The 27772-nt window shown below is 48.9% G+C and overlaps 9 protein-coding genes across 9 annotated transcripts; 5 read left to right on the forward strand and 4 right to left on the reverse strand.

The window, feature by feature from the left end:
* Positions 1–176: 176 nt before the first annotated feature.
* Positions 177–1679, reverse strand: F9C07_1358552 (GA4 desaturase family protein). Its single transcript, XM_041290508.2, has 2 exons — positions 1166–1679; positions 177–1066 (listed from the first exon to the last, which is right to left on the reverse strand). Exons 1-2 carry the CDS (start codon positions 1441–1443, stop codon positions 448–450), a joined length of 897 nt encoding a protein of 298 aa, XP_041143853.1. The 5' UTR covers positions 1444–1679; the 3' UTR covers positions 177–447.
* Positions 1680–3136: 1457 nt separating this feature from the next.
* On the forward strand, positions 3137–4205 carry F9C07_1676 (ankyrin domain protein; the record flags this gene model as incomplete). Its single annotated transcript, XM_041290490.1, has 2 exons — positions 3137–3212; positions 3265–4205. 2 exons carry the CDS (start codon positions 3137–3139, stop codon positions 4203–4205), a joined length of 1017 nt encoding a protein of 338 aa, XP_041143854.1.
* A 2917-nt stretch (positions 4206–7122) lies between these two features.
* On the reverse strand, positions 7123–7866 carry F9C07_1675 (uncharacterized protein; the record flags this gene model as incomplete). The annotated part of the gene is made up of 1 exon (XM_041285115.1): positions 7123–7866. One exon carries the CDS (start codon positions 7864–7866, stop codon positions 7123–7125), a length of 744 nt encoding a protein of 247 aa, XP_041143855.1.
* A 1195-nt stretch (positions 7867–9061) lies between these two features.
* F9C07_2198981 (POT family-domain-containing protein) lies at positions 9062–13950 on the forward strand (the record flags this gene model as incomplete). Its single annotated transcript, XM_041290491.2, has 6 exons — positions 9062–9065; positions 9121–9663; positions 9715–9974; positions 10033–10632; positions 10713–11021; positions 12814–13950. The coding sequence occupies 6 exons, from the start codon at positions 9062–9064 to the stop codon at positions 13948–13950; spliced, it is 2853 nt and encodes a 950-aa protein (XP_041143856.2).
* Positions 13951–14227: 277 nt separating this feature from the next.
* F9C07_1358956 (uncharacterized protein) lies at positions 14228–15922 on the forward strand. The gene is made up of 3 exons (XM_071508016.1): positions 14228–14925; positions 15013–15655; positions 15742–15922. Exons 1-2 carry the CDS (start codon positions 14504–14506, stop codon positions 15644–15646), a joined length of 1056 nt encoding a protein of 351 aa, XP_071364153.1. The 5' UTR covers positions 14228–14503; the 3' UTR covers positions 15647–15655; positions 15742–15922.
* Positions 15923–16805: 883 nt separating this feature from the next.
* F9C07_1671 (uncharacterized protein) lies at positions 16806–17660 on the reverse strand (the record flags this gene model as incomplete). The annotated part of the gene is made up of 1 exon (XM_041285116.1): positions 16806–17660. The coding sequence occupies one exon, from the start codon at positions 17658–17660 to the stop codon at positions 16806–16808; it is 855 nt and encodes a 284-aa protein (XP_041143858.1).
* Positions 17661–17987: 327 nt separating this feature from the next.
* On the forward strand, positions 17988–19597 carry F9C07_1670 (putative allantoate permease; the record flags this gene model as incomplete). The annotated part of the gene is made up of 2 exons (XM_041290492.1): positions 17988–18386; positions 18440–19597. The coding sequence occupies 2 exons, from the start codon at positions 17988–17990 to the stop codon at positions 19595–19597; spliced, it is 1557 nt and encodes a 518-aa protein (XP_041143859.1).
* Positions 19598–21097: 1500 nt separating this feature from the next.
* F9C07_1669 (uncharacterized protein) lies at positions 21098–22852 on the reverse strand (the record flags this gene model as incomplete). The annotated part of the gene is made up of 1 exon (XM_041285117.1): positions 21098–22852. One exon carries the CDS (start codon positions 22850–22852, stop codon positions 21098–21100), a length of 1755 nt encoding a protein of 584 aa, XP_041143860.1.
* A 95-nt stretch (positions 22853–22947) lies between these two features.
* F9C07_2133640 (uncharacterized protein) lies at positions 22948–27218 on the forward strand. Its single transcript, XM_041285106.2, has one exon. The coding sequence runs from the start codon at positions 23643–23645 to the stop codon at positions 27147–27149; it is 3507 nt and encodes a 1168-aa protein (XP_041143861.2). The 5' UTR covers positions 22948–23642; the 3' UTR covers positions 27150–27218.
* The last annotated feature ends 554 nt before the right edge of the window (positions 27219–27772 follow it).

Consider the following 27772-nt stretch of genomic DNA (forward strand, 5'->3'; position numbering starts at 1 on the left):
TCTGTGGAATGGCTCATAGAACAATAACTACTAGCTAGTGAAGAAAAGAGATTTGTGAAGAAAAATGATGACTATCGTCTTACAAGCGCTTAAACAACTTCTACACTTTTTAGCAACGATTTAAACGAGCAATGGATGTTCTCTGCGATTTGTAATAGGAGAGTGTATAGGTAACGGGCCGAGATCTTAGCGTCACATTATTCCTCTCTGGTGTTATGTTGCTCCTTTTGTGGCTTATATGTACATGTATGACACGCAAGATACAATGAGGTGCCATGTAAACGCGACAACGATAACATGTAGTGACATATCATGTACTTGGCGTTATCACAAAAAGAACTCTTAAATTCGGAAGTCACAAAATATAAGCTCTAGAGTACCTCTGGCTTTCTCATAACCACCTGATCCCTGTCGTCAGTGCGCCAAAGGGTTCAACATCAGTTGCCTCTAGGCTAGCGGCTGGTCTTCGAAGAAGACTAGACATCTCAATTCCAAGCTCTCGCGAGCTACCTTCACATCCCGCGTTCTTGGGTCCACAAAGGCCGTATGAGGCGTTCTTCTAGCGGTCCGGCCATCATCCTTCGAATCGTAACATTTGATCAACAGCGCCTCGTCTGGCTTCATGTCGGACATATAAAACCACTGTTGGCCAGGTGAATATTTGCCGTAAAGCATACCAAAACCACTGCCCTTCGTCGCGGCATCGTAGTCTTTCTTCGCTTGCCTGCCAGGAACCCGTCCATAAATCTCAAGGAGATCCTTATCATGGAAGGAACGGGCATCCGATACAGCCAAAGGGTCCCGCGGAACCGGCTTCAGTGGGCGCCATATGTTGACGATAGCCCACCGGGTTTTCAACAAGTGCTCGGCTTCCAGCGCAGTCATGTTGTCCTTCAGAACCTCGAACGCCCCGGACTCTGACTGATCCACATGGACATGCCGCGCAGGCACCATCACCCTTGTCGCTTTCGCATCTGGGTCAGTGGAATCGGCCATTGCTTCTACGCTTTCGTAGGGAGCAGTGCGAGTAATGTGCGAAAAGACGTGGGCGCGGGTCGCACCAGTTCTTTACAAAACACGTGAGCAGGGGTCTTATAGGAGTATAATAGAAGCTGACCTGAAGGGGGCCATGTGGAATGGACATAGACTGAAAAGCTATACTTACACGTTCTTCAGGATACTCTCCGCTTCGGGGTACATATGTGTCTTCACAGAAGCTTCATCAAAGGACGCGACATGCTGGCTGATATGTTTGATGAACTGAAAGCCATGGATGTCCAGGGTGAATGTTCCCTCTTGGCCACGCACATCTTGGATTAAGACGGGCCGACTATCAATGGGTCGGCGATATGCACCAACTGTGCCCAGTATAAGCTCCCTTTGCACAGGGCCTTCTGCGGGCCAATAGTTCAAGCAGGTCTCAACTTGTTGACGAAAGCGCATGGTTTTGGCCGGAGCAATCAAGCTAGGGGAAGCAAGCCCAAGTCCTGGGATTGACGTGCAGTCGACAAAGGTTTAGAGAGGCCGATATTTCACGGTTCAGTGATAAAGGGTGAATGATGTGGTTGGCATGCCATCTTTCTTCGACGATGCCAAAGGACCCTTTTAAATGCTTGATGGGGTCATGGCGCAGACCTCCGGCAACCTGAATCAATTCGCACTCGCAATCCGACGGTGTACTCTTGATCGTAAACCAATGGCGACTGTGTTGTACACCGAGATGCCGAGTTGGTTGCCAGTTGTTTTGGAGATGTAACGTTCAAGGATCACGTTGCATAAATACGACATGGTCTATTCAGCTTCAGGGTGATGAGGCCGTGATCGTCGCTCCGAGAATACCGAGCGATTGGTCCAGAGCGAAATATCCATCTCGATAACGTCACAATTCGTCTCTCAAAATTCATCTTCATGCGTGATGATTGAGTGGCGTGGAATGATAGGATCGAATGTAAACCGTGCTATAAGGAACGAGAGGCATGACGTGCAGGATGATGATCATCAGATAAGTCGTCTTGGCATGTTCCATGGCGTCAATGGCCATTGCTTGTGTAGAGGTGATCATCGGCTGATGTCTGATCGATCAAACCACGAGTGTGAGTCTCTCTCCATCCCAGGAAGGACAGCCTCTGCGACAACTCATATCATGTGCTGGATCAAACAGAAGACCTTGTTTTCTTGACGTGCTTAAGCAGGATTGTAAATGTCGTAGCGTAATCATTCCAATTCATAAATGAAGTTGTTTATGTAATGAACAAATAATATGAATTTGGCAAACACCCAGAGCTGGGAACTTTCCCGTGTCTGCTACCATGTTGAACAACACAACATGCCAATAGGCCAAAGGTTTCGGTTTGTCTCGGCCGTCGGAAGGGCCTGCTGGAACGGAGTCCGAGTCTAGTCGGTGGGGACATGAGGTTTGTTCCCCACCGCAGATCACAGACATTCTTCACGCAATCCGTGCAGTAAAGACAGGGTTTGTAGCATCGGAGGCAAAGGTGGGCCGAGTGGATGAACACGCATGGTGCTGCTGTCGCACTGTCTATATATGTCGCGGTTCACCTTGTGCTTCCCTGCCTTTCGTTTCCTACTGAACGTTCCTCGGCCCAGTGTTAGTTTGGCAACTGGCCACAAATATCATAGTTGTCATGACAAGACTATATGATACTTTGGCTAGGCAGTGAACAAGCAGAGGGAAGCGGCGCCTCCCGGAAAGCTTCCGTGAGACGTTCGTTGAAGAGTTGCAGCTTAATACGAGGTGCCACTGAGCCAAGGTGATGATACGAGGCCAGCCTTTCTGTGGCTGTTCAGCTGTAGTCCATTGGTCCACTGAAGTCCCTTCAGAATCCTCAGCGGCCAGTACTTTCCACCTCCCCGTTGTACTTTATTACACTCCCTTCTATAACTAGGCTCTTCAGGATTACTTTATGGCCTACTTTATTATTTTCTTACTGAAACTTGGCAGCTGGTGTTTCCCTTTTTAGAAATGTGTAAGAAATCCTTTCTCGGCACCAGCCGTTGATTGCGCTGCAACTTCCAATTTGGTACTTCCTTGCTCTATATATTTCCGAATGTCCACCCAGTGCAGTCACCGAGAAGATCAGACACAGATCTCTCGTTGTACACGGCTGTAGCCAACATGGGCGCGCCTCACGAAGAAATACAAGCCCTCAAAAGACGCCGGGAGCAAAACCGACTCGCACAGAGACGTCGGCGTACGTTTCAACCCTCGAATACCTTCTATAATGCCCAGCTAACCTCACCTAGGCGACAATGTCCGAAGGCGGTTGAGAGATCTGGGTCTCGACACTGGCAGTCCAGCCTCTGCCAGTCAAACGTCACTTTGCTCATCAACAGACAGTAGAGTCACGCTAAATCCTCACCAGAGCCTCAGATCAACGGACTTCCTATCGTTCGAAACATCTAATTCTGACACCGAGATGTCGCCATACGATCCACCTCTCCAAAGCAAACTACGGCTAGATAGCCAAATTCCACTCGCCGAGATCTCATTCCCGTCATACGCCTCGTCTGTCTCGCCATCATCGTCAGCAGGCCCACTCTCAAGTTCGCCGTCTCCCAGTCAGCGCCCGTTCATTGATTCAACAGATCTCACTTCCTTGCAGTCTGTCTATAATCCAACATCACTCGCAGTGCACCTCGATGAAAGTAGTATGCCGTGCGGGGAGGCTGAGATCCCCACTCGGCAAGACAGCAATTTCCCTCGAACTCCAAACCTGAAAAGTCTGATGTCTGGCTGCAATGATCCATCGGCCTATCAGCCCTGGATATTAACCTCGTCAACGGTTGGTGAACAAATGAGCTCTCAAGCTCTTCCCCACAGTCCAGGCCCACAACATTGCAGCACGCCATTACCGGCCGAGACACGCCCACGATGGACTACGGCGTTACATATGGCCGTCTCGCAGGGCAATTTCTCGGTGATGCGTCTTTTACTGAGCTATGGAGCAGACCCCAACGCGGTCAACAGCGAAGGGGCTACGGCTCTTCATGTTGGGGTGATGAATGGAAATTACACGATGGTGGCCGAGCTCCTCCAGCGGGGGGCTGATCCCACTCTTACAAATGCGGCGGGCTGGCTTCCACTGCATCAGGCCGTTCATGCGGGTGATGAGGGGTGTGTACGAGTGTTGCTTGAGGCCGACCAGCCTGTTGATTATCCTATATCTGATTTAGATTATACTTGACTGGCTACATGGTTTCTGGTCACATGATATGCACGTTCGCCTCCCAAATGATGATTGTAAATGAATTCTTTTCGTGTATTTCTTGTTGTAGTTTCCCTCTTTTTTCCTTTTATTTTACCAGATGACGAATGCTCCCCCAAGCCTAGCCCACTGAGGGATTCTAACCCATGTTCACTACTCCAATTCCATGCTTGGTCCTGGTTAAATACATCCCAGACGCCACGACGGACTGGTTACATTTGATTGCTGCCTTCCAGGAGAGTAATTCGCTTAGTCTCGGGTCTAGAACATTTTGCTTCCCAAACTCGGGTCCTTGCAGGATTCCTTTCGTAACGCCAAGGCTCGGTGGTTGAAGTCCCTCCGAGGCGCCGACTATCTTATCTGATACGACCACTTTGACCAGTAAATATATTGTCATACCAGTACTTCACTTGCTAGCTTGTAGCTTAGTGTGATTGGTAAATTACCCACATTACCATTTGTCCATCAGAGCGCTGCAGGGGATCCCGAGGATTCACTTTTGATTTAGAGCAGAGAGTTTGATACTGCACGTACACAAGCACGAGCAGAATATCAACACATGCAGGATTCATCGATGAAGATATTGATACCGAAATACTGGGTGCCTCGAAAAGAATGATTGCGATTGTTTGTCCTTCCCATTGCGTATTTGACCGTCCGGTCTGGCCGGGGTTATCGACATGGAGAAAAGTATTTACAGGGAAATTGTGGATGATAGACATCATGATCTGTTAATTGAGTCCTAAAAGCATATCTTGACCCCATACAAGCAGCATTCGTAGTCCAAAATAGCGTTTATTGTGTCCTCTCGATACCGACCAGGTCGTGTGGCAAGTCTCATAAACGGAACATGATACCCAAATTCGTAAATTCAGCGCTCTTTCATGTTATCCAGCCGCTTGCCTATAGCTGCTGTTGATTACCAGCTAATAGAAGGACAACTTGAGATAGGGAGGTATGTTACCTCGGCGCCTGGCAGCTTTGCCCATGTTCCTGCGCGTGACAGATGGCCAATGATGACCCCATGCGACGATCGTTGATGCTGCACAATTCTACAGGTCATTGTGTCAGGGTTGGAAATCAATAGACTGCCGCTATGGATGATAATTTACCAAATACCGGCTGAGAATGCGCCAAATCATGACAAATGACAAAAGGAGAAATTGCCATCATCAGGGCACCTAAGACATTGGGGATTGCCATCGTGAAAAATGCAAAATTGACGTCCGGAACGCCTCTCGGGCCTAAAATATGCGATCACCCAAATTCGTGCTCTTGTAGGGTATTGTAGCTTATTACTTGGGTATTGATATTCTGCCATGAGAGAGTAAGATCAAGAGTTGTCGGACAGAAATCACTCAACCTGGATTCATGATTACTGATTGTATGGCGAATGTTATCTGTGTAAGCTTGCTATCTGCTTCGGAGCCCTACTCCGCAACTGACTAGATCATAGAAGGATCAATACACATTTGTCCACAGCCTGAGTATCAAAGAATTACGAACTGTTTCCGCGCCAAACGCCGTCAACAATCGCTTCGTCACGTCGAGCCATCACTGAGCTGTCTGCACAATACCGCCAAATTATATCTCACGCTGTGAAGGGTACATTCCCGAAGCACGGTGCGCTTCGTCTATTGGACTGGCCAATGGTTAATAAGATATCCGAAGTCACTGCCTGTGGCGAGGCAACCGATCTATCGCTCCTCACCGACCTCACCGATTAACATGATGAGTGCGTTGGCTTTTATTGAATCCATTCTATGGAAAGCTCACTTGCACAATTTGATTCGGCGCCGAGATTCCTTGACAATCGCCTCGCCTCTCCCATTGAGAGTTGGCGAATCCTTGATCGTGACTGAAAGATAGGTATCTAGATGATGGTTCCGTAGGACATAGCTGCAGTGCCCTAGAGTCCCAGGACATACTCTGCTCAAGGTTAGAGACCTCATATATTCCCGGAATCCTGCAGTTATTTCCCTTGAGGCCAGTAACAAGCCCCCGGTGATGCACAACTGCGGTCAGGATAGAGAACCAATTTTGAGACTGCAACCCATGTTGAGAATGCCCTAGAGGATTGATGAAGCCTCTTATTGATAGCAGCCGTATTACAAACATGCACGAAACGACCACCATCGACTATCTATTCCTGATCTCCTTTGCGGTTCTGATGTTAACCCGAAGGGATGGATATAGAAGAATAGAATGCCAACTTATATGCAACAACAAGCATCAGAACACCGGAAGGCATCCAAGGACCCAAGGCCGTCTCCATCGCAGAGTATTCACCGTTCTATTATAGGGCTCATTCTCCGCGATTGCTATGGCGCTTTTTTAACAAACCATTAGTGGGAACAACGGTTCGGTGATCACTGGGAAACGAATAAGACACTAGAGGACTAATATCACAGTCTTGCGCATATTACCATGGCTTAAATGTTCGCTATGAACTTTTTCACCCGGCAGCGTATGAAAGTGCTTCTTATATTTCACCTTCGTAGACAAACAGTGTCGACAAAGAGAGGACATAACATTCTCATGGCTAATGGGCTTTGACAGTGTACATATGTGTTAACTTTAGTGCAGGACATTGTCCAATACAAAACATTATCACAAGAAATTGCTGATTAGAACTATCTACTTCCTGCATAGTCGCCCAATAATCGGACACAACTAACCGATACTGATTTCTTTTCCTTTCTGATTTTTCATTTTTTCAGATATAAACCACTTCTGAATATTGTGCTATACTGATATAAGAAGATCGAAACTGAAAGATTCTAATAACAACTTACGCTAACCATAACAATAACAGAACCCAGAAGAGATCTATAGACTACCTTACCAGGTGTACTATAGATGTATGCGCAGACAGAAGAGTCTTCTGCAGCTATCCCTATTCGAGTTCATACACGGATTGACCTCGTCGTTCATCGAGTCGCTGCCCCGCCTGCAACGACCCAGGGACTTCAGCAATGTCACTGGTTGTTGACCAGCGGTTCTGCTGTGGCGACATCGAATCTTCCCCATGGGATGACTTTTGGTAGTAGGACGGACTGGCCGGCTTAGGCATGGACGAGTCGGTTGCAAGACCTGATATTGAATCCTTCCTCTGCTTTTCCAGATCCGCTTTGATTACCAACCGATCCACGAGTACCGCATGGGCCCTCTTGAGCGTCCGTTTTACAAACGCGGTGGCCCAAATCTGCGAGCGCATATTCACATCTTCGCGGAGGTACAGCCCTTCTCGGGGTGCATCGGGAATGCCCAGCTCGACGGGCTCTCGCGGCTCCCCAGGCATATTCCCACAGACCGACCATTTCTCCCGGATGTCCAAGCCGGTCGGAGCATAGACATGCGTCTGGAGGCCCCGCGGGAGGTCGTAAAAACACCCTGCATAGGACACATTGCCCTGGACCAGCCCGCCCGGTAGGTAGGAGATTCGGTCGGTCATCTCGTACCAAGTACAATGGAATTCATCGGCAGGCGAAAAGGATGGCGGGCGACACGGTTGATGACGGATCACAAGTGGGTTGAGTTCAATCATTTCGGCATGATTGTGGAGAGCAGCCACGACGGTCTCCCGCGTGATATAGGATGGGAGGGGCGTGATGTTAGTGAAGACACTTCGTCTGTACATACTTGCGACTCGGTGAGAAATTAGAGATGGTAGTTTCCGGCTAATAACGAAGGAGACAGAGGGAGATGCATCAATTCGCGACCGTGAGCGATGATGACGGAGAAGTTGGAATCTCGTGTCTTCCGAAACCTTAAACGTGGCTGATGAAATGGAAGTGGCTGAGCCAATGTCGGATTGTCCAATTGGTTACCGTTGACCTCGTATCCTTGGGAAAGGTGACTCTCATCGTGGCAGAAGTAGGAGTAGTCCACTGTGTTGAAGTAGGGCATGGGGTCACGGGGTTGGTTGATGTCGACCATCCTTATATGGATCTGTTTCTGCCCTCAATCTCCATGGATGTCAAGCCTCACAGCCTAATTGTGGGTCGATTACTGGACCAATGAAACATAACCTCGGCATGTACTCCGTGACGGAGAGTTTCCTATGCAGGGAGAAAGCTTGTCAACGGCATAAGAGCACACCAGACCAATCAATTGATTCTTGCCCCTTCGCCCTTTGCTTGGGACTTCTTGTCAGTAGCTGAGGGTCCTGCCCTGTCTAGTGGAAGTTCAGAATCAGAAGTCGAGCTAAACGGGCACGCGATCGCTTACGTGGCTGGTGCAAGACGCCAAGAACGACTGGGGAGCAACCCTCGATGCGTTTTAGGGGCTGGTTCTTTATCAAACCCGCGACAAGGCCCTTCCTTGCTGACTGGCGATAATTCTATGTATGCAGGCTAAATCACGAATACAACTCTGTGGCGTTCGGTGCTTCCGACTCGACATCAAGGCAGTCGTCGGTGCTCCGGATACGGTTCGAGGTAGGGTTACATTGCGTGGCCCACTGGCCATGTGCGTTATCTCGCGCTCGATAACGCCATCCTTTAGTCTCCCTTAGTGCCAAGCCCTAAGCTAACTTAGTCGTAGTGCTTAACTACAATGGCAAGCTTATCTTCCCTCCTCGTCGTGTGATAGGCCCTGGCCTATCTCTGTTTAATTGAATCAGCGTCTTGTGCCAGCTGGTCGTCTGTGCCATTGGTTCCTCCGCTTTGCTTAATCTATCCGGAGTTACATCCGGGGCAACAGGAGGGTCATTTAAAGAGAGGCCCAAGTCACCGATGATCTGTTCCCAACTCGGTCGCTGTCTCCTTTTCTTTTTCTTCTTTCTTTCTTCCTTTGCATGCTGCATGTTGCTGGTGTAGAGACAAATCCTCACAATGGGTAAGTCATGGTGAGCTTGTCCTTTCTAGTGACCAGATGGTTAACCCACGTTCAGCGTCCAAAGAGCCTTATGACGAAAAGACCGGCATTCCGGATGTCGAAGAAACCTCGCCTTCACCAGTCGAGTACGACGAGGACACGCCCACTGAGGAAGAGTTGGCCACTCTGCGCCGTGTGCCAGGAAGCCTCCCGATTGTGGCCTATCTCATCTGTGTGGTCGAGTTCTCCGAGCGAGCTTCGTACTATGGTGTTTCGGGCCTCGTTTCCAACTTCGTCAATCGTCCCCTGCCCGTCGGGGGCAATGGCTACGGTGCACCTCCGCGGGGTACGCAGCAGACGGCTGGCGCCTTGGGCATGGGCACTGTCAAGGCCAACGCCGTCAACCAGTCCTTCAGCATGTTAGCATACGCCCTTCCCATGGTCTTCGGCTACCTGTCCGATGCTCATACGGGCCGCTTCAAGATGATCTACTGGGGTGTTTTCGTTTTCGGTATCGCTCATGTCCTGATGGTGGGAGCGACCGCGCCCAATCTCCTTGCCAATGGGGGTGCGAAAGCGCCGTTCTTCATCTCCTTGTATATGTTGTCGGTCGGTGCCGGTATGTTCTACCTCTCTTGGCGGGGGTGACGTTCAGTACTAATGATTGCAGCCATGTTTAAGCCCAATGTCTCCCCCCTGCTGTTAGATCAGATGCCCAATACCAAGGCGAAGACCAAGCTGCTGTCCAATGGCGAGAAGGTTATCGTCGACCCTGAGGTCACGACCGAGCGTGCTATGCTCTGGTTCTATCTGCTTATCAACATTGGCGGCTTCATGCAGGTCGCTACCTCGTACGCGGAGAAGTATGTCGGGTGGTGGTTGGCCTTCATCCTGCCGCTGTTTTTGTATCTCCCGCTTCCGGCCCTCTTGGTATGTCCGGATCGAATGGTCGATACCTCCCCTGCTACCAGTACTAATTGTCTGCTAGTTCTGGCTGCGTAAACGTCTCGTGCTCCACCCCCCGGGCGGCAGTGACTTGCTCAATGTCTGCCGCGTATTGGGCATCTGCCTCAGTCGCGGCGGGATCTTTCGCATTGGACGCCATGGCTTCTGGGACGCGGCCAAGCCGTCCGTCATCGCAGCGAAGGGACAGAACATTCGGACTCATTGGAATGACCAATTTGTGGAGGATGTCCGCCGCACATTCCAGGCGACCGGGATCTTTTGCTTCTTCCCCATCCAGTACATCAATGACAACGGACTGGGCAACGCGGCGAGCTTTTTGTCGACCATGTTGACCACGAACGGCGTCCCGAACGATGTCATCAGCAACTTCAACTCTCTCAGTATCATCGCGTTTGCCCCCGTCCTCAACTACGGGTTGTATCCCCTCCTGCGTCACTTCCACATCCGATATGGTCCGGTGGCCCGTATCACAACCGGACTGGCCCTGTCTACTATTGGTGGCATCGGCTACACCGTTCTGAACTACTACGCCTACAAACTCGGACCCTGTGGCAAGTATGGCTCTTCGGACACCTGCGTGGATGCCGACGGAGTTTCCTTGGTGGCTCCAATCACCATTTGGGTATGTATTCCATGCTTCGATAGACCCCTTCACGCGATCGAAGGCGCACAGGATGGATTGATTGCTAACGGAAATGTCAGTGGATGGCCATTCCCTATGCACTGGGTGGTATCTCCGAACTCTTTGTCAATGTCCCCGCCTACGGTATCGCCTACTCACGCGCGCCCAAGAACATGCGTGGCTTGGTCTCGGCTATCAATCTCCTCAACACCGCCGTGGCTTATGCGATCGGACTCGCGTGCTCAGCCGTGATCAAGGATCCATACCTGACCTGGGTCTTTGGCGGTCCCTCCATCGTCGGTGGCGTCCTCACCGTGGTTTTCTACTTTATGTTCCGCCACATTGACAAGGAAGAATACATGCTGAGCGAGAACGCCGAGGAGACACACGTCTTCGAGGGGGCTGGAAACAAATATACGGAGAACTCGCATAACAAAACGACCAACCCAACCCCTGCCATTGTCGAGAATGAAGAGTTCGGCATCTCGCCGAAACAGTGACGCAGGGACTAAGCCAGCGCTCTCTCCCTCTCTCTCTCTGGCACCATTCCATGGAGATGTATATTTCAAGTAGTGAGTGAAGAATAAGATAGTGTTCAATACAAATTTCAACGATAGAAGTTCACCATGCATATCATCACTGATTGGGATTGGTAACCTTGTAACTCCCAAAGGGAACTTCGCTACGATATACTACCATAACCATGTATTCCAACAACTATATTTACATTGGTCTTCCATCTCCTGTACTTCTAAGCAGACTTCATAGTGTATAAAATTGTATACAACACGAGGCTCCAATACACTCTTACCTCAGTGCCCGTGGCTGAGACAGGGTAAGACATCATTACCAGAACGCCATGCTGAATTATGGAGACGGCTCTCCCTCCATTCCTATCAGGATGGAAATCCTATATCATGAATGAAAGTTGGAATGTGCTCTTTATTCTAGTTATATATATTTCTGGGTCGAAACGAACGGTAAGACACTTCAGGAGATCGACGAAGCGATTGATGGAACTTCACACTTCGATATGCAGAGGCGTGAGAAGGAGGTTTTTTGCATGTAGAAACGTGAGATCCCCAGACACTATAGTACTACTATTAGAGGTAGTGGTAGTAGTAGCAGTAGTAGGATATACGATGTGCTCTCTGTCCGTACTGTATGACGGGTATCGGAAAATACAGGAACCTTGTTTTGTTACGGTACGTGACAGTACTAGCGAGTCTTCGGACGCTGCGGAGCCTCGGCAGATTCTGACCTTAGAAGATTATCTCTTCAGTTTTGTAATCGTGATAGTGCTCGATTATATGTACAAGGAAGGTCAATTTCATTGCTCAGTACTTGAGCAACCAAACATATCCACACCCATGAGCCCATACATCCCTTCATCGCCAGAGCTCCGAATATTCGTGGCACTCTCGAAATCCGGCGCTGGCATGATCATCGTTCAAGGGTCCTGAAGTGTGGTGCCAGAGTGTCTTCCTGGATAAGAACCTTGCGACGACAATTGTTGACGTGCACGAGGACAAGGGCATGCTTATTGCGGAGACCAATCAACGTGCTCAATAACTGGTCCGTATCGATCATCGTGCTAGGATATTGATGCGAATGGAGCGACGAATGTCCTGAGTGCAAAGTAACGCTGAGCCAGAGACGGCGTATTTCGATCTCTAACACAGATACCTGATGCTTCAGTGTGTAAGGCAGCTTCGAGAGCATTTGAATTGGTCAGAAAATATCGCAGAGCGCCTTTGCTATCCTGCTTTCCAGGTTGATCAAGGACATGTCATCTTTCACCAGATCACCTCCACCAGAGCTTAACATGGACCTTGGGGGAGGTGTTCTGGTAATGGATGTCTTTTCCGGAAGATATTCCGAGATGCGCTAGTCTTCTTTGGGACCCCGCTGGCTGATACCATATGGACTGGTGGTTCCAACAAGCTGGCATCGTCGGCCTTCACCCTCCTCTCTCACCACGATTGCCGTGCATAGAGCATTCGATTTCCAAGCTTTCGTTTACATTGGAACCCCGCCTTCATGGACAGCACTTTACGTTCGCGTGAGACTACTCCAGAGACTCACCCAACTCACGGAGTTTATTTCTCGCGCGAAACCATCGTCAGCATAGTTAAGTCGCTTGTTCCTGGATGCAACATACTGACGATTGATCCCCTGGAGCATGGCAAATCATTCAACAATCGCATCTACTTTTTGAAGATATATGTTCCCGAAGAGCTGCGTCTACACGGCCTAAACAGCGGAGCGGTCAATGATATGGTTTTGAAATTGAACGGAAAGTTTTTCGACCAGACCAAAAGCGAAAATGAGGTGTCCTGCTTGTCGCTTCTCGAATATTTCGTGCCCGAAATTCCAGCACCAAGGGCTCTTGCGTGGTCCGATAGCAAGAATTCCCTCGTCCACAAGTTGACTGTCGCCGGGACCCCAGTAAAAAAGGAATTAGAGATTCATTCCGACACCGACGGACAACTTCAGGGCTGGATCTTGATGACCCGGCTTCCCGGAATTCCCTTGTCGACGTTGCATTTGGATACAGACAAGCTCAAGGTTGTCGGCGAGCAACTGGCGGATATAGTCTACCGCTGGAGAGAGTCGCTCCCTACTTGGGCGAGCGCTGGAAACCTTGCATGTGGATTGCCTCATGGGAAGGACCAAGATCCAAATTCAGTAGAAGTTGCTGGTTTGCGCATTGCGTCTTCTTCAAATATGCCTGGTTTTGGTGTCAAAGTTGTTGAGCCTATCATAAGCCAGCTTCAGTACTATCGAGTGAGGCTTGAGACACGGCTCCAGAAGCTTCAGGCACTCGATATATTTGCTGGAAATAGGCATTTAATAGCTCCAATCAGAGACTTTATCGCGGTTCGATTACCGCAGCTCGGAATAAGCAATGGGAAATATCCTTTCTTATTCACACACTACGACCTTTCTCCACGCAACGTTTTGATGTCTGTGGATCACACGAGGATCACAGGGATTATTGACTTTGAGTTTTCTGGGTTTTTCCCTGAATTAGATGAGTTTGTCAATGATTCCGTGGCGAATGAAGGCGACTGGCCCAATGCGTTTTACGAAGCATACCTGAATAGACTCGAGGTCTGCGGCATGAAAACTCCTATGAATGGCATCAAAGAAGAACATTGGAAAGAGGCCACCTGGCTTTCTCGATTAGAGGACAACATAGCGCCCTGGTGGCTTGAGAACCTGACACCAGAGGACAGGAGAAAACCCTCAGAAGATCTCCGGAAGTCAGAAACAGTGGTTTTGGAAGCAATTCGGGTACTTGGTACCGGTGTTTGAAGCTTCTTATATTGGAGAGTCTGGGGGTCGCTGGTATCCGGCACCAGCTATTTTTGCTCCCTCATTTTCATTGATGGTTTCAAGGTTTCAACCTTGAGAGAGTATGCAATTCCTAGATCTGTTTGTCATATTAGTCAAGATCAACAATAGACACGCTATACGGGATTCGACATTACGGCAAACGTACGCTGTGATCCATGTCAGCGAATCAATTGTCCCGTGCCTAGGAATCATGCCCCGGACTGCAATATCCAATTCATCCTCCAGGCACGGTTTTCTTTTTTGATAGGGATTTTCCTGCTGCTTAACTCGAGCGACTCTTGATCCCAGTGCCTGGTGATTTATCACCTCACGTCTTGGTCGTGTAATATATACCATTCAGGGTGGCTCATTTCGGTGCTTTGCATGTTCGAAAGGTAAAGGTCGGGAAGACACGAGGCAGCACAGCCCCAAAGCACAGCCCCAAGCAAGCCGCATTATAAACAGTACATCCCCTCGAGCTACTTGAAGACAGGCAATAGACCTTTCTCGCCTTTGGGCCGTCGCTCCTAAAATGCGGGTTGCTTTCAGCAAATTGCTCTGCAAGAGCTGCTCCGTTTATTCGACCTCGCACGCCTCACCAAAAGACAGGACAGCCGAGGTGTCACTACCACTCCAGCCCACCGACACAATTGACATTGAAAAGACCACATTGCAGCTGCAAAGTCTGCTAATAGCAAAGCTGCCGTCAGAAATACGTCGAAGGATATATGAACTCGCTTTCGGCACGAAGACCATCCACTTCATACGGCATGACGTGTCCAGTGGAATCCATTGCCCTTGTCCGGACAGAATGTGCAACTCTCCGGAACGGTGTGGCAACGGTGACAACTCCCAATGCTATGCGTGTACGGTATACTCACCGAGTGGATTAACACGCCGGGAACGACTGCCACCGTGGAAGAAGTCCAACCTTCTTGTGGTATGCCGCCAGATGTGAGTCAGACCGCAGAATTGTGACACACAACGGCCCATTCTTCTTTGTAAATAATACCATCCCTAACACCAATGGACACGTACTAGCTATGCTGAGGCAGTCACTTTCCTTGCCTCTATCATCACCGCCACCAGCATAGCACAGGATAGGGATGACCTTCTTATTCTGACTGAGTTGCGGGGAATCCTGCCAATTACTCAATATCATGCCATAAGATCCATCGAGTTCTGCTACCACATAGCCAAGCATCGAACGAGTTTCGACGACTTTCAGCATCCTCTGTGGTTTACAAGATGGGAGGATATGTGCGCTACTCTTCAAAGTATGAGAGGGCTTCAAGACTTGCACCTGTGGATAAACAACGAATACAGCTACAACGGACGCATAGATATGACATCAGAGCAAGAGCAGCAGATCTTGCAGCCACTTCGGGAGTTGGCCAGGTTGATTAATGTGAAGGCCGAGATTTCCTGGCCCGAAAACAGTTCTACAGGGGACGTTCTAGAACAAACATCGCTCAATATCACGCGGAGAGTCGGCTTCGTCTGTCCGTGTGCGATACTAGAAGCAAAGGCCTACATCAGCAGGAGTGCCGATGCCCAGACTACAGAAGACAATTCTTGGAGAATGCCAGCTGAGAACGAACGTCTGAGTAAGAGCAGGATCAAGGGGAATGCAAAGCACAGGAATTCAATTTGGCGGCGAATGGCTTGCTGCTAGAATGAACCTGTAAATGGCTCTGGTCCCTAAGCTCTTACATACTTCGGATAATGAGATAGTAAGCACGTTCTAACTAGATGGTGCTAATCCCCTAGTATGGTTCTGAGAGCGCGCACGGGTTGTTGTATTGCTTTTCAGTTGAGCCACTGTTACTCAAATCCACCACTCTAGTGTCTCTGGGAATATGGTTCTTTAAACCACCGCAATCGTTGGTAATATCATCTCATACTAGTGTTGATATTCCGATATCCATCACTGGCATGTTCTATCGTTCCAATAACAAGTTTGTCAGAGGGTTTTTCATTATGGCAGACCCATGTGCTAGCAACGAAAGGTCGTATTAATTTGGATGTCTCTTTAGGTATGTCTCAACTGAAAGTGTTGTTTGCCTCCCGAGCCACCCCGTTTCCTCTTTAATGTCCCCACATAGCTAGCTGGAGTCAATAAGCTGCAACAAATAAGAAGGGGAGATAACAGGTAGATCACCTTGGAATCGAGTGAGACAAACTGCCTCCGCTGTTCGCGATTGGCTCAATGGCGAATGTCCGAGGAACACACTGGGCATCGGCCTCAACGCATGACATGCAGGTAAGGCGTTATCGGGCTTTTTCCGTCCGCTTCTTGCCCAGTGAGAGAACCTGTCGTTGGCACATGACGTGGTCTACGGGGCCATGCATACGCAGTCGTGATGAACCAAGCCTTTTTTTGCTTCCAACAGCTCTCAAAAGCCTGACGGCCTTGTTGACGCGACGAATTGGGTGTTTCCGGCATGGAGTGGAAGTGCTTATGCCCGATTTAAGCCTTTCGCCGCGCGTCTGAAGAAGGCTTGGGGTAGGAAACGGGGAAGCCGGAAAGTTCGCGGGGATAATTCGGATTCTGTCCGTCGCCTACAAAATCATTTACAGTAGTGCATTATTGGAATTTTAATCCTCACAATACGCTCTTTACATACATCAAAATTTGCTTAGAGTTTATATAGCCCATGTATCTAACATATATTCTTCCTTCTGAGCTATATTACATACATAGGCTCCCGAAATACCAGATATCCAGCTCATCGAGTGAGCCATCAACACAAACCCACGGTTCAGGAATTGGGTCGACAATGGCAGCTCAGATCTAGTAGCATGTACTCATTTTTATGTAATTGAGCACTGTTTCAAGCTCCGAAGAGGCGCTGTGGGTTGTCCACCAGCATCTTCCGGAATTGATCCTTGGATAACCAATCCTGCAGTTCGGAGAGCTCTCGCTTGATATCTGCCGTGGGTGGCACCTCTGTGGATTTTCCTTGAGATGCATCAACATGAGGCCAGTCACTCCCCCAGATGAGCGCAGATGGCGCAGTATCGGCAATCCTCTGGACAATAGACTTCATCTTCGAAATGTCCTCTCCACACCTGCGATAAAGGGCCGATATTTTAACATTCAATCTGCCAACACGAACCATTTCAAGAAAGTCTTTGAATATAGGGCTGGCGATGTCACTTGGCACTATATTGCCAACATGATCCGCAATAATTCGTAACTTCTTCACGTCGGCATCCTCTAGGAACAACGACTTCAAGGAGCTCCATGTTGCAAGTGGAAATTGGGCAGATAGACCCCAATTTAAATGTATTGAAGGGTAAGATGTGGCAAAGTGACGGATCTGTCGCTGCAAACTCTGAGCATCCATATTAACCCCTCCATGGACTCCATGAATTCGACAGTATCGAACACCCAAGGCGTGTAGATTGTCAAAGTCTTCAGTTTTCAATAGGCTCCAATTCTCGTCCATGCATATGATCCCGCGAGCCAAGACGTTCGGATACTCAGTATGAATCCGAGCAAGGTGAGCCGCCAATCCATCAAACCCATCTTCTACGGAAGCCTGGACTAGGACGATCTGCGTTGCTGGTGTACTGCGAATCAAGTCCTCCAAAGGTGCCGCCGGAGGGGTGTAGGCGCGCGTTGATTTGTATGGATAGTGGATAGGATCAAGGCAATGGATATGCGTATCCCACATTCCGTCCATCTTCAATGAATGTGATATATGATTTGTTTTTCTTCTTCTTCTCGTTGCTTTCCTTTTATTTTTCACCCTGATAGCTATCGGGATTTTGCCGTACTGTCCCCCGCTTTATAAGAGAGCCAACATGGCTTCGGTAACTTTCCGATGGGCCAAAATTCTGGGGAACATAAGCTTTTCTGTCCGGGGAAAATTGCCGTCACTTGTTCTTGTCTAAGGGCTGCGGAGTAGCAGTCAACCCCATAAATATGCCAAGTAATCCTCGCAGATTGGTGCCAGAAGCTATCACTATTTGCTCCCAGTTCTTCATCGCTCAGACATTCAGCCAGTGAGATGGCTTCCCCACTCGCCCCAACGAAGTCAAGTCCCGATAGCCAAGAGGTGCAGGGTAAAGACCAGAAAGACAACTGGGTAGAACATGTTCAGGATGAGAATGCTCTGGATGTGGTAGCTACCTATCATTCCTATGAGCCGGAGTTCCGCTCCACGGTGGAAAAAGAGCTATTACGCAAAATCGACGCTCGAATTCTCCCACTGATTGTGGTAATCTATCTTTTCAACTACCTGGATCGAAACTCGATCACTCAAGCTCGCTTGTATGGCCTTCAAGAAGATACTGGCCTCAAAGGGGCCGAGTACCAAACGGCAATATCCATCTTTTCTGCTGGTTACATCCTCATGCAACTCCCATCGACCATCATGATGACGAAATTCCGTCCCTCCATATATCTGGTAAGTGTATCAATCTTTCCCATGTGCACTACTGGTATTGATTGTATATCTAGCCAACATGTATGATTCTTTGGGCCATTACTAGTGGATGCACGGCCGCTACACAAAGCACCCCGGGCATCCTGCTTGTCCGGTTCTTTCTTGGCTTTGTGGAAGCCCCGTTCTTCCCCGGTGCGGTATACTATCTTAGTTGCTGGTATACAAAACGTGAAATTGGCGTCAGGATGGCGTTATTGGTTTGCGGAATCCTGCTGTCCAACGCGTTTGCTGGTCTCATATCGGCCGGGATTCTCTCCGGAATGGGAGGCGTCGCCGGCCTGGCGGCATGGAGATGGCTTTTCATCCTCGAGGGTCTTGCTACAGTGGTCCTAGGATGCCTCGCACTAGTAGTCCTCCCGGACTTCCCTAGTACAACCAAATGGCTCACGGATTCCGAGAAGGTTGTGGCTCAGGCCCGTCTCGCTGTTGACTCGGGAACTAGCACCGTGAACGATGAAGAGGTCCCTATTATGCGTGGCATCGCATGGGCAGTAAAAGACGTTCGGACATGGATCTTCGCTTGCTTACAAATGTCCACTACTGCGTCTATTTCGTACTCTCACTTCTTTCCGACATTGATCAAGCAACTTGGCTTTGAGAATAATACGATTGTACTCCTGCTTACATCTCCGCCATATTTCGTGGCATTCTGGTGGTCCCTGTCTTGGGCATGGGTTGCAGACAGGAAGCAGATCCGTTCCATCCCTTCTGGAATATCTCAAGCATTGGCAATGGTTGGCACCATTCTCCTCATTGCAGTCTCGGGCCAGCTTTGGGCCCGCTACGCGTTTACTTTCCTGGTTTGCTGTGGTACATTTGGTGTGTACTCGACGACATACGCATGGCTCTCCTCTACTCTTACACAGCCGCCAATCAAGCGTGCTGTCGCAATTGGACTTGCCAATACATGCGCTAATATTGCTTCTCTTTTCGCCAACTACTTTTGGTTGGACGAGTACGAGCCTGCATATCGGCAGTCTTGGGGCTGTCTGCTAGCCTTCCAGGCGCTTGGGATGGCGTGCATCCTGACACTTCGGTTCTTGCTTCAGCGGTCGAACAAGAAATTCGAGAAGCTGGCGGCCGAAGGGGACATCAACGATACGATATTCATTTCTCATTTGAACGATGATGAGCGAAGCGCCGTTCAAAATAATTTCAGATATGTAGTCTAGTCATACTAGTGCATACGCCCATCCTAGTAGTTAGCCGTCGCAGGTTGAAACTTCAGTTGAATATCAGTAATACGAAGGTCCATATGATCATGAACATGATATATATTTTGACAGTTGCTTGTGTGTGGATGCACCGAGAATGAAGTTGTATATAAAGATTATGAGAACAATTACTGAAATCATTTCCCTGGTCTCACAGAGTTCCATGAGGCATATCGGTCAATAAATTCTCTATAAATTATATAAGCATTCGCAGTACAACAGATACTATTGTAGATTCAAATACTAGACTTTGCACCAAAGTTGCTGACCGCCTTCAAGTTGCAAATCCAGTCACCGGATATCCTCCGATGACCGGATATTTTCCGACCCAGCACTCGTTAGTCAAAGCCAAGTATGCCTAGTTTACGGTAGCGCCATGGACAAGCAAGCTCAAGCTCAAATTGAGCAAGACAGTGTGACGATCTTCGACCAAAGTGTTCGCTTTGTGTAAAACATGACCAAGGATTTGTGACACTCTCTAGCAAGGATAACGAGTTGTTTCCCGAGAGTATGTCAACCCATCGCGTTCAACAAGTTCACCGGTGAAGACCCGACACTGATGTCGTTTCTAGATATATCAGTGTACTTGAACACGATGTTAGATTGCTTGAGGAGAAACTAGACTCAGCGGACCAAAGTCATCAGACTCCACGGATATTCCCAGCGCCTCTGGAGTCTTCAAACTCCCAGTTCTCAGACGCACTTCGAGTTTCTTCGAAAGCGGCGGACTAAAGCGAATTGGTCAACAAACCCCGAGAGGAGTAGATATAACCAATGAACACAGCTTTATGTGCCATCTTTTCGATCATTCTGAGTGGCGTGAGCACGGTCCTACGTTGCGGCAAAATTTGTCCACCGGCTCCAGACCAACAGAGGCACGCGTAAAATCCGCCTGTCTTCCGCCTCGTCACGATGGGCAATTGATATTTGATAACTACTATACTACCGAGCTGAGCTGTTACCACGTCCAGAATCTGTACTACAGGACATTTGCATGCGACTTTGAAGATGACATAGCTCCTGATCCCCAGAATATCCCAAAACGCGATATCTTTGAATGATTCATGATTCTGCTATCGTCTCGATTCCCGCTATCGTAACGGCGAACTTAAAAACCAACCGTATGCCTGCTATCTGTCAGCATTAGAGTGCTTTGATGAGAGCGCTTTGTCCAATGGACTTGCTTCATTACAAGACCTGCTACTTATTGGCCGCTTTGCGATATATCGAAATACAGGTAATTTATGTCTGTTCTTCTTGTGCAAAATGTACAGCTATCTAGGGTTGAGGCTAGAAGTACTTGCAAATGACTAACAACTCAATCATCATAGGTACATCGATATGGGAAATTACTCGACTGGAGATGTGTATGTGTATATAGTAAGGACTGCATAGAGCTGTGCCGTCTATAAACAAGCATTGACCACACCGAATTTCGATATGCCAGGTATCAGGAGGCTAGCTGGGGTTTGCATAAGTAATGTCGCACACTAGATCCTGGTAATCAGAGAAGTTGACCGACTTGTACGCGAACGCCTTTGACCCCGGAAAGATGAAAGACTGCAATTTATCTCCGTTGATTGACTCCAATTCGGGTGGTGCAAGATCGACACCCTTAAGACTGTTGACAACTGCGTTGATCCCAGAGAAGGTGTCAATGAAAAGGCTCCTATCGCCTCTCTGGGACTTGTCCTCGTCGCTAGACTTGCCTTTAACGGTCTCCAACCTTCCGTGATCGTTAACCTGAAGGCTATATGAGACGGTTGACTTCCTGTCGATGGCATTGATGTCATCTGTAGTGGAGTTCTTCTGGACGAAGAAACGGACCACATGATGCTGTTCAATCGTCATGGAACTGCCAGCAAACGTGACGGAGCAGTTGTATTTATTCCAAACTTCCACTGCCCCGTACAGCCGGAACAGCCCACTATGGGCTTTGTCCTCGCCATAGCCCTCGTAGGATAGATGGATGACATCTTTACCCTTCTCTGTAACTTCAATCTTATCGGGGTCCTTTCCATATTCTATTCGGACAGGAAAGAAGTTAATATGGGGTTTCAAGGGGTCGTCATCGCCCGTCACCTTGACAATGGGGTGTCCGCAGTACTTTTGGGCATGAGGGACCAATTGGTCCTTGAGGTAGTTGGCAAAGGTGGTCCGGTTGATGGCCATAGTCCCACTCTTGGTCGCCTTGTCTTCGGGAACTACCCAATTCCAAGTGAATTTGGGAAGCGATGGATTAGATGGGAGCTTCTTATTGCCTGTGAGGCAGAAGTAATCCAAGGTTCTGAATTTTTTGCCGTCTTTAGTCGTTTGCAGACTGACATGGCGCTGGTAGTCACGCATCACCAATGGGGAGCTGTCATTGGACTGCGCGACGGCCGCGATGGCGACAAGCGGAAGCCCCTTTTCGGCTGCAGACTTGCTCCAAGTGCCGCTGAACGTCTTCTGAAGAAGAGGGAAGACATCAGATCCCTCGTGGAGGCCGGGAAAATCAGGGGTGCTATCGAGTGTGGCGCTGTCAAGGTCATACAGCAACTGCTGCAAGCTGAAGGCTGTGTCCTTGAGGTTCTTGAGCTTGTCTTTTATCTCTTGCTTGACAGTGGGATGGTTGTTTAGGTATGTCGTGTTTAGCTGTTTGTCTAAATCTTCGACCTTGAGGTTCACTTTCATCTCTGCATACCAGGGCTTGCCGGCTGGCTGGCTGTGGAGGACCAGCGTGTGATCAGTGGACCCCCATCCACTAGGGATCTGGAACTCGATGATGGACACCTCTGAGCAGTACAGCCTGAACCGTACATGGGTTGCATCCTCGTCGGCAAATTCCACAATATCCAAATCCTTAGGCAGCAACCCCGGCGGAATTCCCATTTGCAATTTAATGCCATATCGAAATTTGGCATCTACCAGGGGCTGCCAGACTGCTTGATCAACCTTGCCGGCAGGAGTTGTGAATGGGTTCACATTTTTAGTGAGTTTGAGCAGTTCATCCAGCGTGATGGTTTTGTCAACATTGCCTTGGCTGTCCACGAGGAAGCAAAGATATTGTACCGGTTGATCAGAGTTATTGAGGTAGGCACGGAGACCATCGTTGATGCTGGTCTCGGTAGTTGACACGACAAAGTCGTACCCAGTCTTGATCGTTTTGTCGCCATTCTTGAAGTCGTAGTGGAAGTCAGAACCAGACAGATGTGATTCTGTATCGGCACCCATGATGATGCAGATCAGTGGTATTAGTCGTTTGTTTAAGAGGAATGATAGATTTCAAAGAGGTTTTGGATGGCTCTTCGTGACCAGGAAGCGAGCGTTCGCTGCCTTCTAGATATACAGCCTCCGTGCCTCCGTTGATATGCTCATTCATTCGCCATGTTACAGTGAGCGGGTCGAGGGCTGATCGATTTCTGTTACGTGGCATATCATGCAAGCGCCTGCTTTGGGCAGGAAAGAAAGACATAGCAGCTGAACATCTGATGGATCACGGTCAGCTTTCGCTCGTAAGACACAACGGAAGAAATGGAAAGCTGACGAGGCAGCTAGGCAACCTCTGGAGGCAACTATCTTTGGACGGGCGAGACCTTTGCTGGCACCGTGGGAGCTAACTCTGAAGACTTCAGCTCATGCATGCAGACGCTTAGTGCCATGGTTCGTAGATCCACCCGTTCATGCGGGCCAATCGTTCCGATCCTGCGTTGTTCAGCTGTTTGATACCCCGCCGGCAAAAACCCAATCGATTCTTCACGGGAATGTGTTGTTATTCTCAAAGTGGAAAAGATAGACCTAGTCTCAGCTGAATGATTTTACCTTGATTTGGAGAAGCGATTAGCTGCAATGAAATCCCTCATACTAACACACCTCCCATAGCAGACAGGATGAGTGAAGTCGATCGACAGTATCGACAGTCTACATATACAGTCGTCTGCGCGGTTCGTCTTGCAATCAGACAAGACTTGCACTCCCCTCCACCCAGAATAATTCCCCTTGACTTCCTTTGAACTGGTCGAGCATGATGGCCACCACAGACAATTCGGGAAAGAAACTTGTTCTTTCCTACGACACCGAATTGATCCAAAACTACATCCAAGGCGAGATAGTTTCCCCGAAAAATAAGTTCGAAGCCCTCCAGACAAAGGATGGCCACACCCTGCTGTTTGGCATCGACTCTTCCAATGTATTCCACGTTATCGAAGAGAGCAGCGGCCAGCATAGTACAGGTTGGGCGCAGATTGATCTTTCTACAACGACGATCAGCTCGCAACTCCCGGGAAAGAAGGATGCGATGGTGAGGACATTCGATGTTGGGCAGAGTGCTCTTGATCAAACTATTGGAATGGCCATGGCTGTTCGAGTGGAAGGGAAAGACAATCTTTTTGTTTCGCTGAAGAATTCCAACTCAGACACCGCCTGGACGAAGAAACCGGAATGGACATTGGTCCCGTTTGATGCTGCTAACGAGACACAACCAAGCATTACCGTTGCAGGTATCTGGTTTGCGGAGACGGATAGCCAGAAACAATACCTTGTTGTTGATGTTGACCGAGCTGGATCATCTACGATCAAGGATATCGCACGCTACTATGTCGATCCGTCTGAAACCTCCGGTAGTCGATGGGTTAAACATGATGTCCCGGTCGATATCGCCGCCGGATCTTATCAAAGTTGTATTGGACGAGTGCACCGTGGCAGGGTCGACGGAGTCTACACTGCTGGAACCGCTGGAGGGAGCGCTCAGCTTGATTATGTGCCGCTTGAAAACATCTTCGGCGATGGACCGCCCCTTCCAACCCGGTTCAAGCTGCCCGACAACAAGATTCCATCTGCTATAGCCACTGCTCGGAATGGAAATGGCGAGACAGACCTGTATATCCTCAATGGCGAGACCCTGTACCGTATAGCAGCCGAGAAGCAAAAGGATGATGCTACAGCGGACGCGGTCCTGACCAATAGCCTGCTTTCTGGAACTGTAGTGTTGCGCGCCATGATCCACCAAGGAGTATTGACTCTCTTCGGAAAGAACGGAAGTGATCAGGTCTATTGCCTTTCATGCCATATCGAAAATGTGACGGACCGGAGAGCATGGAATGTCCCAGTCCCTATCGCCAACGGGGTGGAGCAGATTTCGGCGTACGTGAACAGAGCAGACGGGGGAAACACCATATTCACATCTGGTGGAGGCAAGCTAGGCAAGATCACCCAGGATATCAATAGTCTGTGGAAGCCACAGAATCTGAAGCTGGCGCCAGCTTCAACCACTGAAAAAGCCCTCGTCTTCAAGTCTTACACGACCTTTATTCATGTTATGGATGAGAATGACTTGGCCGCCAGCGGTGCCACTCTGAAGGTTTCAACCGCGTCGCGCACACCGGTTTATATTAACGGATTGTATTACGTACTTGGGCAGAGTCCGATCGAGGTTGAGGCGGACAGCACAGGCTCGATGACAGTAATTGAGGAGACCCCGAATATCAACGGTGCAACGCTCATAGTTTCAACGGATGGAGGCGTGACAACTACTGCCATCAACCCGATGGAGAAATCTTTTGAAAAGCTTGGAAAGCTCAATTCCAAAGGCACCCTCCGTGATGCCAGCTTTCCATCAAAGACATGTGGAGGGGGAGTGGTAGGGACACCCAAAAAAAGCCCGTTGGTCGAGTCATCGACCAAGGATAGCGACCTCGACAAGGTCGCCGCAAATATGGAAGGGCTCAACAAGGCGTATGCTCACGTTAAGACTACAAAGCCTGCAGGACAAAAGCTTCACGGCAACCTTCGAGCCACGTCAAGCGGGGACTTTGGTGATAATATCCTAATCGGAATTGGTGACCTTTTCAGTTGGTTCGAGTCTGGCGTTGAAGCCGTGGTCGAGGTTATTTGGCATGAGGCAACGCAGGCATGGCACTTCATCGCGACGATCGCCGGAGATATCTATCGTGCCATTCTAGACACTGTGGAGGCTGTTGTTGCTGCAGTCGAGTGGATTTTCAATGCCATCAAGACGGCAATCAAGGCGATCATTCAATTCATAGAGTTCTTGTTTGAATGGGACGACATCAAACGGACCAAGAATGTGCTGTACAATATTTCGAAACAGTTCTTTCAGCACCAGATTGACAGCATTGGGGATGCCAAGAGTACCTTTAACAACAAAATCGAATCTGTGGAGGCATCTCTCAACGAATGGGCTGACGTCGACTGGTCACCTCTTGGGGATACCGTCAGCAAGCCTGCGTCGAGCAGCAGCAAGAGCAACTCCAAGAACCAAACATCTGGATCCCAGTTGCTGGCTCATCATTACAAGAACAATGCCAACAGTGTCAGTGTCGTCGCCGACTCGCCGTTTTCAGGAGATATCAATAAAGACCCGGTTCAGAAAGCGCTTGACGATCTACACAGCGCCCTGTCCAAAGAAGATAAAGTGATTTCCGGCTTTCGCGACCAGATTGGAGAAGTGGCCAAGCAATTCGCGACGATGACTGTTGAGGATGCCATCAAGAAGATCGTGGCTATCTTAGTCGATGGGATTCTTGCCAGTGTGGAGGTGGTGGTCGATGCCCTCCTGGATCTACTCCAGGATCTGGCTACAGCAGTAGTGGGTATGGTGGACGCCAAGCTGCATATCCCCATAATATCCGATATTCTGAATGCCATCGGTATTCCAGATATCTCCTTCCTAGACCTTTTTACCTGGGTTGCTGCTGTCTGCTACACTGTCGTATATAAGATCGCAAAGGGAGAGCCTCCTTTCCCGGACAACAAGGATGTACAGTCCGTGATCGATGCCGGGAGCTGGAATGATCTAATTGACACGTTGCATCCTCCAGCATCGTTCTCAGTCGCTTCCAGAACCGTCTATGACATGCCCGTCTCGCGCCTTGCCTCTGCGTCGGCTACTTCTACCCCAAGCCAGCCAACCGTCCTACAGGACGCTATTTTCATCGCCGGACACTCCGTGAGTGGAATCTGCGGGGTCATTGGTGCATTTGTAAACGCTGTAGAAGCCGAGTCTCCCACTGGAGATAACCCGATGTCCACACCATCAGCCATTCTTGGGTTCATTGGGGCAGCATCCCAAGGAGTGGCAGATATAGTGTCGCCCAGGGATCCACTTCAGGAACCTATTTTCAGTGCGCTTAGCACTGCCACTAGTGTCACGACTGTAGTCTCCAAAGTTGTGTTCAGTAGCTATGGCCAGAAGAAGCTGGCCAAATTGGGATTACCCACAGCCAAAGACCCACGCGGTATGGGTGCGGGGATCAATGTTTTACTGGTCGGTGTTGGTGCTGCCGCAACAATCAAACATTTTGTCGAGCTTGCCAAAGATCCCGCTGGAAAAGACCGGTCAGCTGCGATTATCGGAGAAGTATCAAATCTGACTTCTTATATCAGCCGGATCTCGTATGCATTGGCCGTGAATGATATCGAGGAAGACACGCGGCAGGTAGTCATTGCGGTTATGACTGTGAGCAATCTCATTACAGCCGGTCTCCAGATAGCAGAGGCTATTGTGGATTAGGAGTGATTCTATTCCAGACTTAGCCATACAGTAGTCCAATCTTTATGCAATTTCACTTTCCCGGTAACTGTCCCAAAGAAACATTATGGAAATATATCCGTAGAAGTTCAACAAGAATACTAATCGGAGGAAGCGAAGAGGAAAGGAAGAGAAAAGGGCAGCAGGTCACTATAATATGTCACACAACAAATCCTGGAGATGAGTTATGTCCGCTAGTAATTGCTATCCCTAGGTATAACTGAATTATGGACCTCTGGTGGTCCTAACTAGAGTTGGTCGGGTTGGGCCGCTTGAGCCCATGGCGAATTCTGGCGAAGTCTACTTGAGCCCATGAGCATAACCTATTTATTACTCAATACTAGTGATACCTTTATCGGGTAGATTTATATCTTCGTTCACAGTTCTCTATCAGAGGGACCCGGATGGCTTGAACAATAGGATTTGCTAACATCCTTTTGTTGCGGTAGGAAATGCTCCGTCAACACAATCCCCGACGCAGCGAGCTCTTGATATATTGGATTTTTCAACTGTGTAAGATATAGCAAAGCCACCTCTGGGCTGGCAGACAGTACTTAGACTATACTTCTCTGTAGTAGCTGGCTAAAAATCACCATACCAGAAGG

Source organism: Aspergillus flavus, chromosome 2, assembly GCF_009017415.1.
Source record: "Aspergillus flavus chromosome 2, complete sequence".
Taxonomy (NCBI): Eukaryota; Fungi; Ascomycota; class Eurotiomycetes; order Eurotiales; family Aspergillaceae; genus Aspergillus; species Aspergillus flavus.